The sequence below is a fragment of the Cyrtonyx montezumae genome, unplaced genomic scaffold (assembly GCF_038088225.1).
Source record: "Cyrtonyx montezumae isolate F1298 unplaced genomic scaffold, pur_monq_1.0 scaffold_41, whole genome shotgun sequence".
NCBI classification, from domain to species: domain Eukaryota; kingdom Metazoa; phylum Chordata; class Aves; order Galliformes; family Odontophoridae; genus Cyrtonyx; species Cyrtonyx montezumae.
In genome coordinates, this window is record NW_027072047.1 from 2,050,960 (window position 1) to 2,064,462 (window position 13,503).

Here is a 13,503-nt window from a genome sequence, read left to right on the forward strand (position 1 = left end):
CAATGACTTGAATTTTGTATAGAGGTTAGTTCAGCAAATCATAGCTCTGATTGCCAGCCATCTGCACAAAGTATGCTTCTGTAGATAACTGCAGGTTTCAGTAGAACTTCACTTCACAGGGCCTGAATTTATTGTACCTAGAAAGTAGTAAGTGGTGTAGCTACAAAATTATCTTAATTAAAATAATTCAGTAATTATATTTCTGTACAAACTAGCTCTTTTGTGAACCATTAAGTAACATCTTACTTATCTCTGGAATACAAATTTTAATGAGACCACACTAGCAAAATAAGAAATTGTCAGAGCTATTAGTGTCTGTGTTACACTACCCATTGAAGAGGGTGTTGAGATGCTGAAAGGAGTGAAATGAAACAGCTGTGAAATTACTTTGTCTGCACATGGAGACTGAGTGGGTCAGCACAGTTCAGTGCATAGCCCTAGAGGATCTGTCAGGGCAGCCTGTGTCTGTGAAGTCTGCTCCCACAGCTCTGGCCTCTGTGAGAGCTCACTGGCCTGATCCAGTGCTTAACTCTGAGCTGCTTCCATGTGAATGAGCAGAGCTTCTCCTGGGCTTGTAAATCTGCCTGGTTCTGAGGTTGATAAGCATAGTAAAGAGACATCCAAGAGCATCATTTGGATTGAGCAAGGTGGTAGGAGGGGTTTGGCACTGCCAGCTAAACACAAGATACGTCTGCTTGACATCTCTTGACCCAGGATTTTTCCTAAGCCCAAATCAAGACTGGATTTGCATGAACCTGCTTAAGATCTACAGGCTGTAGGCTAAAACTAGAGGTACTTTGATCTCAGCGAAGCTCCTAGTGAAGATTCTGCAGGGCATACTGCTTTCCCACCATGGACTCAGGATGTCATCAGCACCAGAACCACATAGTCATCCTTTGTGGTATTGGCATCCTGTTGTGCCCACATGCAGGGAACAAATACCAGGGTTACGTAGTGCAGTAAGCTGTATGTGGAAACTCAGTAGCTCTAATGTTTGATGTTAATGTTTGTCTAATCCTTGATTTTCCAAGGACTATATTGACAGTGTTCAGCCAGAAGTTGTATGTTTTCCTTACACTGCTTGTTCTCCCACTAAATTTTCAAAGGTGTCTTCCAAAAATACTTGAAAATAGTTTTCAGAAGTTCCACAGTGTTTTCATTTCCTGTTACATCCTGAGTTAATCTTTCTCTCTACTGCTGATTCTATGTCTTTTAATTTTCCTGTGTGTTTTCCCAAATGGGATGATGCCCTATCCTTTTCTCTTAGATGAGGTTAATGTAACTTGGACACCGAAGGCAAGTGCAAAACATATATCCAGTCACTTTAGTTTTCTCAGTTTAGTTTCTGGAACATGGCTATATGGCAGCAGTCTGTAATGGAGCTCTGAGAATTTCAGCTTTTCCCCGCTAGCCAGGTTCCTATACAAGTGCTAAAACAGGCACTACATATATATTTTGGTGGTGGTATGGATTAAATGTGAGAAAAGTAAAATCACTGAATAAAACCCCTTTATTTTAATATACCTTGACTTAAAGACACTTTCTTATTTTTTTTCCAGCAAAGAGATCCTTCCTCAAGATTGAGATCTTGCAGTGTAACAGATACGGTCGCTGAACAGTCTCAACTATCTCTGGTAAATGAAAGCTAACTTTTATTTATTTCTTCATATTTGAACATCATCTGATTCTGAATGGTATCTTTTCCTACATCAGTTCTAGGCAGATCTGATTTAGTTACCAGCACAGTCATGTGACTATCCCAAATCATTGTGAAAACCAAATGTCAGATCACGAAGTACAATGAGGAATTCCATAAGGGAAAAAAAAGTTTTGCACCTGAGTCTGACTTCAGTTATCTAACACGGAAATGTAGTTTTCTAAACACTTGATATATCAAGGAGAGAGAGAAAACCTTCTAGGAGTGTTTTCAGGTAGAGTGGGAGAGTGCAGTAGCACTGTGTGTGCCTGGAACTGTAGCAACCACAGGACTCTGCAATCAGGTGTCTTTTAGCCCTGTAAATTGATTTTACTTAGAATTTTGAAGTATAACATTAAAGAGGGTTGTTCTTTTAGCCAGCTGCACTTGAAAGAAGCCTTTTTGGTACATTCCTTCTAGAAGAGAATCAAACATTATTGCATGTGTTGTAATTTCTTCATCGAAGTCATTGAAGCAAGCGGCTTCTTCTGTGCTTTTATTTAAGCAGCTTCTTGAGACAGAGAAAGACACAAAGAGAAAGATTCTTCTTCACACTGTGACAATGCACTCTTTCACTCCTATTCATAGTTCTGCATATTTTGCCCCACAACCTCAGTATGAGGATAGTGAAGGTGGCAAGCTCTCAGGAGACAACTTTTATTTTCTTTTATAATATATTTATTCCAAAATAATATAATATACTTTAAAATGTTATTTTTCTAGAGAGCATCTTCTAGGATTATTATTATTTTATTTTTCACAGTTTTTATTAGAAATGTGTTACTTATCAATCCACATACAAAAAAAGATTGCACAAATTTACCATGGAAATATTAAGTAGGGAGTTAATGATAAGTTCATTATTAAAGCCGATGTCTCTCCTTTGTTTCTTTTTGTTTTCATTGGGTAGGCATTTACTGTATTCATAGTACCTTTCTCTTTGTTCTGATTTATCTGTGTGTTCTAGATGTTTAATGTTTCTACATTTGCTGCTTGTAGTTGCATGCAATGGCTATTGTTCAAAAGAGTGCTTCTGGAGTATTTACTTCCTTCTCTGGCTGAACAGTGGTGTGGTTTGCAGTACAATTATGCTTTAACTGTCTTCTCTCCATACTAGATGAAACTGGCACTTAAAGTCTGATCCAGAGGTCCTCTGCTTTTTAATTTAATATTGCCTCATGGAGTATGAGTTTCTTTACCTCATGCAGCCATAATGGGCCTTGTCATGATCCATCTTTCAGATTACTATTGCAGAACATTCATTTATTTAGCTGAAGAACTGAAATCATTGCTCTATTACAGGGATGTTTCTTGATCTTAATCTTTATTGAACTAATGATTAATTATCTTCTAGCAACTAAATCCATACTTTCTTTCTAAATTGTGCTGGTTTTAACTGTATTAATCCTTAATGAAAATTTGAAATGCCATTTCCATATTTTAGGTTTAACTATTTCTGTGCACTCTTTGATAATCAGAATGTATCTGTTTTGTTTCTAAATTAATCACATTTACACTTAGAGTGATTGGCCTTGTCATCTTTAGCAATATCATCCTTAACACTGCTCATACAGTATTGTATACCAGAACTCTTCACATTAGTTCCTTTGGTGATTTCTCTATGAAGTTCTAACTTGTGATCTGTAATTGATGGCTTATTTTTTTTAATACATTATCTTAAAAATTATCTCAGTGTAATTCTCTCTTTTAATACATTTGAGATTGTAGATGATTCCTTATTCTTAAAGATGTAAGAGTAAAGTATGTCCTTCATTACCAAGTATACTTATCTGTAACATTAATTATCATTTAACAGCCGAGTGGCCCATCTAGGAGAGCTCGTTCTTCAACTGTCACAGGTGGTGAGGAACCAACGGTAATATTTTTATCCAACGCTATCTCTAAATTAAATGTGGATCGATTGAGGTCTTGTACAGTAATTAACATTTTTTTGCAGAGCGGCGACATGATAACTGACATTTGTATTTACCTGTTTTTCATAGTCAGAGGAGCATACTTCTGTTTTGTTCCTGCAGATCGTAATTTTTTTTTGTTCTTGCAAATCCTGCTTGATTTTTTTTTTTTTTGTTGACATATGATCTTGTGTTGATTATACTTCTTAAAACAAAATATTAATATTTTTGGATAATTCTGCTAAAGCTGACTTCAACTTCCCTATCCCATATTTAATATATGGGATATATATATACCATATATATATATGTATGCTTTTTTCATTGTTTAAATGTGAGTTTATTGCAGCTTAACTAATGGGACCTTACCCCTTGCTATCTTCAGCATGCATCTATACTCTGAAACCCAAATCCACAAACTGCTCAGGACTTATATTTGAATTCTTGCACTTAAGTCTAGATACATGTTCTTCGAAGGTTGCCACTTTTTTTTTTTTGCACTTCAGCAACATAAAAAAAGTAGACATAGAATTTGTCAATACTGAAGTTTCTGGGTCAGCTCAGTTTGCCTTCAGAATTCCTCTAATTCCCATTATTGGACTGAGGCTGACAAATAAGCCTCTTGGTAAATCCCCCACATTTCTATTCTGTGTGGTAGAATATCTTTTACTCTGGTATCTACTGTATGGCAGGGAGACTGAAGGGCAAGCTTCCTGTTTTACAGATCCCATAGTTGATTTCATTATCCCAGTGACCAGGAAGGAGAAAGGCAGCTGGAGTTGTTTTGATAGTCTGATAAAGGGAAGATCAGGTGACAAAGCTAGAGCATCTTTCTGGCATTTCTCTATACTCCCAGCACCGAGTCATTCAAAGCTGATCGTTTGCACTATGGCATCATAACGTGAATAGAAGGTGTATTATTACAACCCAGCCTATCAGTTACCTTAATTATCTAATTTTTAATTAAAACTCGGTCTGTGGACTGTATTCAAACCAATTACTATGTCCTTATTGACCACCAATTAATAGCTTGGCAACTGTTAGAATGGTCTTGGGAAAGGCAGTGTCCTTTTCACTGTCCATCAGCTATGTGAACTGAAACAAGTGGGAAAATAGCGCTTTTCAACATTTGACTTCATGGGAAATTAGTAAATTGGAGTTTGTTTCAGAGGATATTACTTAGCTTTCTTATCAGTTTTCTTTTTTCTGTTTCCTAATCTAGCACATCAACTTTCTAACCCATTCATTTTCTTTTCTAACTTCTTTCCATTGATCATCTGATGGCTCTCAGCTCATTGTGTCAACTATACTCCTCTATTAAAAAGCAAACTTACTGATTTAAGCAAGAGTCCTGGGAAGAGCTCTGAAGAATTCAAAGCAGGAACAAAGATTACTGTAAATCACTTTGCTGGAGCAAAGAATGTATAGCACAGAAAAAGAATTTATTGAGAGTCTTCGGAGACCTAAGGAGTTACCATGTCCTGCTGTGCAGTGTCACTCACATTTTTAATCTCTAAGGAGTAGTTTCCACTGTATTAATATTTTTAAATAGAATGATCATACCACACAAACCACTGTTTATAAGACACTGAAAGAGTTTTTGTTGTTTTTTTTGCTTTGTGGTTAGTATGGTGAATGAAGCTAAGAGCCTGGGGAAACAGAGAGGTGGTTATCCAAGCTGCCTTAGTTGTGGTGAAATACTTCTTATGGTCTTGTAAGTCTGCATTGTAAGTCAAAACGTGGAGGTATTCGGTAATTGACAAATTCTTCCCTTGATTCTATTTAAATATCATGCAAAAAAATGTGAATGGTCTTCTTTGAACATCTTCCATCCCCTAATAACGTACACTGCCTCATATTCCAGCATCCTTTTTCTGCAAGAGAGCTTGATAATTTTAAGACTTCTTCCGCAGCAGTTTTTTGCTCTAACCTGCTCTGTTTTCCTCCCCAGCTGCTTTACCTTTCAAGTGTTCTCCAAAAGCTCTCACAAATTTCAGTTCACATTCGCAGTGGGAATTTAAGAGCTCAGAGACATGTGTGTGTTAATTCTATGTGGGACTGAGTTTTTGCAGGATCAGAGTGATAAGGATTGGAAGGGACCTTTGGAGATCATCAATACCAGACCGAGTGCTAAAGCAGGTTCCCTACAGCATGTGAAAAGATAAATTCAGTAGTTTTATCATTACCAGAGTACTTTGCCTGTGTTGCTGAACTCCTGCCCGCACTCAGGTTCTTTGTGCATGAAATAGATCTGAAACAGAAGCCTTCTTTTAGGCGTGGGTAAAATAGTCAAAATCCCACAACAGTCACCTTTGTTCACTGTAAATTGTGGGTGTTGTCACTGTGCTAGACAAAGACAAATCCCCATGTCTGCAGTGGTTAAACTAGGGCTCCAGAAGAGGGAGTGTGACTGATGAGGAAGGAAACTATGCACAGATGATAAAACAGTGAAGTTCAACACTTCTGTTGCAACATGTGATGAGGACGCTTAGATTTCACCATTCTTCCGCCATGAAGGCAGCTTTGCTGAAGAAGGCAGAGCGATGTCTAGCATTATAAAATTCTGATTTTAATATGATTAATCAGTTGATTGAACCGAGTACATAAATGCATTTTGATCCAAATAGCAAGGTGCAGATATTGAACAGCACCTTGCACCTGCCAAGTCCTTGACGAGATACTTAATTAAAGAGAAAGAATGCTGTCCTGCAGAACATACAGGCAATACAGCCAAGTGATATCTTCAGAGGGAAGAAGTCCCAAACTAGAGAGTGACAGAGCTTAAGCACATGAATAATGAGTCTGGAATTGTTATCTGGCTCCCTGGGCATCTTCCCTTTCTGAGATGCACTTTCAAATGCAGACAGGTTCAGTATTAGAATTTCTTTCTAGGCTATTTGTCCTCCACGGGCTTTGCTGCTGTTGTACGCTGTTTTTTTACTCTGTGTGTTCCAGAAACAAATGTCCACTTGTTTAAATTAGTGAATATTTTGCTCCCCACAGAAACAACAGAAGACAGCATCTCTTGTAGCATAATTATTGTGTGACATAATTTGCCAAATGACAATTGCTGCCTTTTGCCCCATTGTCTGTATGTTTTCTTTACAACAATGTCTTTGTTGTGCAACTTTTTAAAATTCGAAAAGCACACTCTTTTCTTTCTAAAGTTTTGGCTCCGTTTTTGAGTGTATCCTGTGTCTTTAGGACACCTAACCCTGAATACAAATGTTTGTAACTAACAAGATGTTCGGATTTCACTTCTTAAGCCTACAGCAGTTTGCTGCAATCAAGTCAAGGTCAGGTCGAGATGAGGTCAGAACTAGAGAGATCTTGACTGGAAAATGCAGTCACTTCCATTCTTACTTATCCATGCTAATATAAAGGGAAAAATCAGCTTTAAGAGAAAATGATTAAAATGCAAGATTTCTTTTTGTCGTTATACATAACAAACCTATTAAAAAGTTTGAGGGGATATAAGCTGAACTGATTTTCGAACAAGAGGCCTGAGTCTGTGCAAAGGTGAATCAAAAGATGTATTGTGAGAAACTGTGATGTGACCTAGAGGAATTTGAAGAAGAGATTATGATTTCCCAGGCCACATTTTCCATGTGTTTGATAGTTTTTAGAATGATGTACATCAAACATGTTCTTTTCAAAGAACAGATGTTAATTGTCAAGCTAATAAAAAAATAACTATATGGTAATTTCTTATTGAACAGCCTTCAGTGGCCTATGTCCACACCACGCCGGGCTTGCCTTCAGGCTGGGAAGAAAGAAAGGATGCCAAGGGCCGTACTTACTATGTCAATCACAACAATCGAACCACAACCTGGACACGGCCCATCATGCAGGTATGGAGACGTTGCTCTGTTTAGATTGCATACATTTAACATCTGTTATGTGTAATTGCAGTGGAAGCAGCTTGTTAGAACTCTGAATTAAAAAAAAGAAAGCTAAGTATTGTCATGACAATACAGGATAATCATTGAAAAATACAATTGGGATTTTTTTTGTTGATGCTTCTCTTAACTTTATTACAGTTTATGTTGATGCTGCAAGGGAAGGTGTTTTCAGAGAGGTACCAGGCACTAATTAATAAAGGCAAATGTGTATTTAGATTTTAATTTGAAAGTTATTTTGCTTAATTAATAATGCCATATATTATGTATCCTTCCAATGGATTAAAATTAAATAACATGCTTGACACATTACTTACTACTATAATAGTAAATATTTACATCATTTTTGCCCTGACTTTGGATTATTTGTGATCTTGATGACTGGCTAACTTTTCTGCATCTGAAATAGCTTGCAGAAGATGGCATGGTTGGATCAGCAGCAAACAGCAACAACCATCTTAGTGAACCCCAGATCAGACGACCCCGCAGCCTGAGTTCACCCACAGTCACCTTGTCTGCTCCACTTGAGGTGAGAAACATGGTTAGCAAGACAGAACTCTTGTATCTGACTTCTCTCTTGGTTACTTTTATAACTTTTTAGTTCCCCTTTAGTTACACAACATAGCACTGTTATTGTTGTAACACCCTTGCTGTTAATTTTAACATAATATATTGCTGTTTTCTTTTGAGAGTTTTCTGTCTAAATCTTTACTTCATGCAGTAGTGTTGCTTAACTTTGATCATTGAATAATGTGAATGAATCGTCTGTCTTACACATGGTAGTGTGATTTGGTCAGCTATGACTTAAACTGTGCATTTCTGAAACATGGGCTGTTGTCACTCGAGTGCCAGAGTTGTATAAAATGAGAAATATTTCTTCAGCTGAAAAGCTTATTTTGATGGTGATAACTTTTAAAATAATCCCTGCAACTGACTGAGAATTCTTGGAATTGAGATACTGATTAAGTTTTATATTCCTTTTCTTTCAATATGGTATATAATTTATGTGCCTTTTCCCCAGGACAAATTGTTGAAAATCCATAATTTCAAGCTGACAGAAGAAGTCTGAACCTGTATTTATTTTATGAACTTGTTTTAAGGCCATGTGTAAATGTTCTTTCTGAAGCTGGGCGATCCATTAAGAAGTGGGTAATGTCACTTCACATTTAGGATATTCTCCTGTGTAAAAATAACATATATTGCACCGTTGAATACAAAGCAATGCTTGTATTTTTTCCTTTTTAAAATGAAACGTTGACGTGTACAGACCAGCTTCAGAAAAATATGTAATCAAGCGGACGTTACCATTGCACAGGGAAATGATAGAACTCCATGCCCTTCAAAGCAAAACTTTAGTGAGTGATGGGGAGTAGCTGATTACTGAGGACTTACTGCATTCAAGGAAATCAATGCTAGCACTTAATTCTAGTATGAATTGCATCTGGAATGAAAAACTGCTTGCTGTTGTATTCTGTATCCTTTATTAAGTGTCATTTGGCAAATCCTTGTATCGTCCATTTCCTCAGGGCATGAAGGACTCCCCTGTGCGCAGAGCCGTGAAGGACACCCTTTCCAACCCACAGTCTCCGCAGCCCTCACCCTACAACTCTCCTAAACCACAGCACAAAGTTGCACAGAGCTTCCTCCCTCCTGGCTGGGAGATGCGGATAGCACCCAACGGCAGGCCCTTCTTCATTGATCACAATACTAAAACTACTACCTGGGTAAGAAGAATTTTAGATAACAAACTTCACATGTTTTTTATCTTTACTGCTCTGTTTTCCAGGCTGTTGACCCTCTATTTTGCTTTGGCATTGGTCTTGTATTTAAGATTCAAGTTCCAATTGAGGGATTTGTCAGTCTGAAGTTTCATAAAGCTGAATGAAGTGAGACTGAATTCTCCACGCCATGATATACAGTTGCCACATGTCTGAAACAGCAGATTTCATACAGAGGCTGTAGTGGTGCCATTGCTACACTCAGAGAAAGGAGACTTATTTGTACATATCCACTGAAAATAGCTTTTGGTGGATTTATGTATCATGTACCATACAGAAGCATTTTGTCTTTTGTGTGTGATCTCTTTATGCTTGGCAAACCATTGCATATAAGTATTATCTTTTCAATCCCTCAAATTTGGGTTTTACTGGCATACAGTGTGATGGAGATTCGGACTGATGTTTAGGTTGAGACTGTGTGTAATTCATAGAATCATAGAATCACTCAGGTTGGAAAAGACCCCAAAGATCAATGAGTCTAACCACGACCCAAACATACGACTCTAAATTCTTGAATTTCTTTTCTGTTAATATAACGTATGTTCATCTTTGCTGAACAGAATCCTGTTTGTTATTTGTTTAATGTTGTGGGGGTCTGTTTTTCAATTCATTCTACATTTTCAATCAGTAAGTGGGGGAAAAAATTAAACTAGGAAAAAAGGTCAAAGCCAACTCAGCATTTCATGTCACTATTTAAATATGCATGGAACTTAAATTGTTTAGATGTTATTCAGATTCCCAGTAGCAACTATTTTACAGGAAATATTTCTAATGCTGACTCTTAATCATGTTCCCAGATGCATGTGGGTAGGTTATGTGTAGAAATCTCAGTCAGTGTCCCTCCAAATTTTATCTTCTGTGACCTGTTTTACTTGCCTCTTTTTTGTATTTCTTGTTCACTAATGTGGTATCCGTGGATTTGTAAAAATGTAAGAAGCCCATTTACATCACTGTCCAACCTTTTTGTGATATGATGTCTTAACTTCTTGAAGTTTTGAGAGCCAGAAATGTACAGGTGACCCTAAACGGCACTTAGAGGAATGCATGCTTTCATAAGAAAAGGGCTCTTAAAAGAACACCCTTAATAGAATCAGGGTCTTACCCACACTGCCTCTTAACATAAAAAAAAAAAAAAGCTGTTGCAATGTAATATAAAATTATTATTTATATTTTTAACTTAATATAAATATATTAATAACACATATTAAGTATGTGGCAAGTCCAAATGTGAAATGTTTTATTACTTGATATGTTTGGGTTTTGCATTTTATTCTCAGAAACATAGAAGTTAAACAATAATTTTAAGGTAGGAAGATGGCTTTTCCAGCTACTTCTGGGTATGACTTCATATGCAGATGTTGGATTTGTGGTTCCATGTATCTGTTATAGGAAGATCCACGACTGAAATTTCCAGTGCATCTGAGAACAAAGGCTTCTTTGAATCCCAATGATTTGGGTCCTCTTCCTGTAAGTGACAGTGTGCATGTATTTGTGTATATTCCTGCTATCTTGTAAGCACTGATCTTTTGTTGCAGTCTTATATTGTATGCATATGCATACTGTATGCTCTCATCACTTTTATGGAGATCCTAAAGGAATGTTTGTAACAACAGAACAATTCTCATCAGGGAATGAGTCAGGCTCTGCAGCTAGTCCATAGTATTTCTGAAGCCATTAAACATTTCTTTGTTTATCTGAAGCTGGAGCTTTGAAAAAACTTACCTTGTTTATATCTCTGAACATGTGATTTTAGATAACTGATGGTTAACTAGCTGATAATTAACCTCTGTAAGAAAAAAAAGCAGCACATTGCTCAAAGTGAACTTTGTTACTGTACCAGTATTCACTGGCATTCAGAAATCTAAATCAGTTCTGAATTTTGATTGAAACTTCCATATTCTGCAGGGAAAACAATTGTATTAGCTTCAAAGGCTTTGTTGTCATATTGGTAAACCATTGCATAGTAGTTACTTACACATATCAAACAAAGCTTTTTCAGTAGCTATATCTTTATGTCAGAGGATACCCTATGAAAGTTGGCATTTTTTCTAAGCTGCACACGTTAACAGTGTTATGTTTTGGAAAACTACCACTGAAATTGCATTTGCAGCTCTGGAAACCACAGTGACAGTAAAACACTAGTTGTCACCAGCAGTCTCAGCAGGTATTGCAGACATGATGTCTGCAGACACTTATACCTTTAGGAAAGGTGGCCCTCCCATTGCACCATATGTGGCATATTAAATCATTTCAATTTTGCACTGATTGAATAGTGAGTTTTTGCATTGAGCTGGGTTGCAGTTTACAGGGAAGAATCACTCTGTCAGCAGACCAGAGTGAGCACTGCTTCTGGGCAAAAAAGTTTGCCTCACATGAGGGGCACAGACATCCTCTGAAACATCCAAACATCTCCCTGTCCTGGTCTTGGTTAAAAAAAGTTATGCCTTGAATCTAAATCAAGGTAGGCAACTTGTCAGGGCCATATCGCAAAGTACAGATTAGATTAAGGACTATATTCACTTGAGCATGTTATTACAATGAATTTTCTGATTGGAATACAGCAGTAGTGGAGCCTGTAGGAAAACAACTATGGAAGTAACTGTTTTTCATAGCTTTTCTCCAACAACAAGTTTGTTAGATAGGAGGCACTGAAAAAGAGTAACCTAGCATGTTAATTCCAAGAGGTAAAAAGGTACTATGAGATGAAAGTAGCTTGACATTCATTATTGATAATGCATAGTTAATGACAGATTAAAAAAGACATTCTTGGCTGAGGCTAGAAGCATGGAATGGTTGGGCTAGAAGGGGGCTCACAGCCCCCCTACCCCTACCTTGGGCTGTCTGCCTCCCCCGCTCAGGCTGCCCAGGGCCCATCCATGGCCTCAGGCACCTCCAGTGATGGGACAGCACAGCTCTGGGCAGTGCTGGGGCCTCACCACCCTCTGGGTAGAGAGTTTCCTCCTCACATCTGACCTAACTCTGCCCTCTTTTAGTTTAAAGCCATTACCGTTATCCTATCAATGCACTCGCTGGTAAACAGTCTCTTCCCAGTGTGATGGCTGCAGAGTTGAAGAAAAGTAATTTTAAAAAGACAGAAATGAAATAATCTGTGTTTAGTGGAAGGCTGAAGCTGGCGAACAGCTTGTAGGTAGAGTGAGTACTAGATCAGACAGTAATGCATGTACTAGCAGTGGCTATGTGTTCTCCTTTTGATACTAAAATCATTTGGAAGACAAGAAAAGGGAATGGAGAAAAAAGCAAGAATTGAACTCTAGGTGAGACATCCTTGTCCCACTCTTAATATTTACAGTAAATAACCCACAGGTGTTTCAGGAAGAAAAGGAGAAACTCATGCACCTAACAAATGACAGGCAACCTATTCTTTGAGTTCATTTTCTTGCAGTAGGAAGTGGGTGTGAACTCCAGTTCAAGAAATTTCCACTTCAAAGCCTTAAAAAATACTTACTGTGTTGGATATAATCACTTGCATAAACAATGAATGCTTTGAATCTTGCCAGATTTTTGTCCTTGGCATGCACACCTGTTTCTGTGTTTTCTACCTGACGAGCACCTTTCAGACAACTTAAGTTGGCATGAATAATGTATTGCTTTACGCTGTATGAGAGTGGTGGTGTTTCACTTATTTTCTGTTGTTTTTTTTCTTTCCTTTTTCTAGCCTGGTTGGGAGGAAAGAATACATTTGGATGGAAGAACATTTTATATAGACCATAGTAAGTAAGCACTCAGGTACTGCAGCAATTAGACAAAGGGAGGTAATAAATATCGAAGTGAAAGCTTTATAATTTTACTCTTCATTTAGGAAGCCAGGTGTTGATATGTGGAGACATTGATACCAGAGACTTAGTGCCCTCCTACGGTACTGTATATTCACTGAAAGCTTGCTTATAATTGGCTCATCAAGCTTTGTCCCTCTCTGACTTGTGAAGCATTAACATTTCTTCTTTGTGGTTTCTTTTGTTCTTGTTGATATTTTGGACTCTTTGTTGTTGTTGTTGATGATCCCATGGCTTATTTGCACTTCAATAAATTAAAATATACACTAGGAATAGAAAATAAAATGAGATAAGATCATCTGGCCACAACTCCACATACAGGCAGTAGGTAAATTAACACTGATAATACTCTCTCTCTTCTCGTCTGAGAAGGTCTTGTGGCAGCGCTGATTCTGATCTAATTTCCTATTTACAGCATGTTAT

The 13,503-nt window shown here is 37.5% G+C and overlaps 1 protein-coding gene across 5 annotated transcripts in view; it reads left to right on the plus strand.

Moving 5' to 3' along the window:
* NEDD4L (NEDD4 like E3 ubiquitin protein ligase) overlaps nucleotides 1-13,503 on the plus strand; it is a 138,131-nt gene that overhangs the window by 105,612 nt on the left and 19,016 nt on the right. For 2 of the 5 annotated variants that reach the window (XM_065747097.1, XM_065747095.1), the window contains 8 exons: nucleotides 1,560-1,634; nucleotides 3,513-3,572; nucleotides 7,329-7,460; nucleotides 7,918-8,037; nucleotides 9,035-9,232; nucleotides 10,676-10,753; nucleotides 12,963-13,017; nucleotides 13,107-13,163. In XM_065747097.1, coding sequence (XP_065603169.1) covers nucleotides 1,560-1,634; nucleotides 3,513-3,572; nucleotides 7,329-7,460; nucleotides 7,918-8,037; nucleotides 9,035-9,232; nucleotides 10,676-10,753; nucleotides 12,963-13,017; nucleotides 13,107-13,163 — 775 coding nt within the window. The remainder of the gene's footprint in view (nucleotides 1-1,559; nucleotides 1,635-3,512; nucleotides 3,573-7,328; nucleotides 7,461-7,917; nucleotides 8,038-9,034; nucleotides 9,233-10,675; nucleotides 10,754-12,962; nucleotides 13,018-13,106; nucleotides 13,164-13,503) is intronic. The other 3 variants (XM_065747098.1, XM_065747096.1, XM_065747099.1) reach the window with 2 other exon arrangements.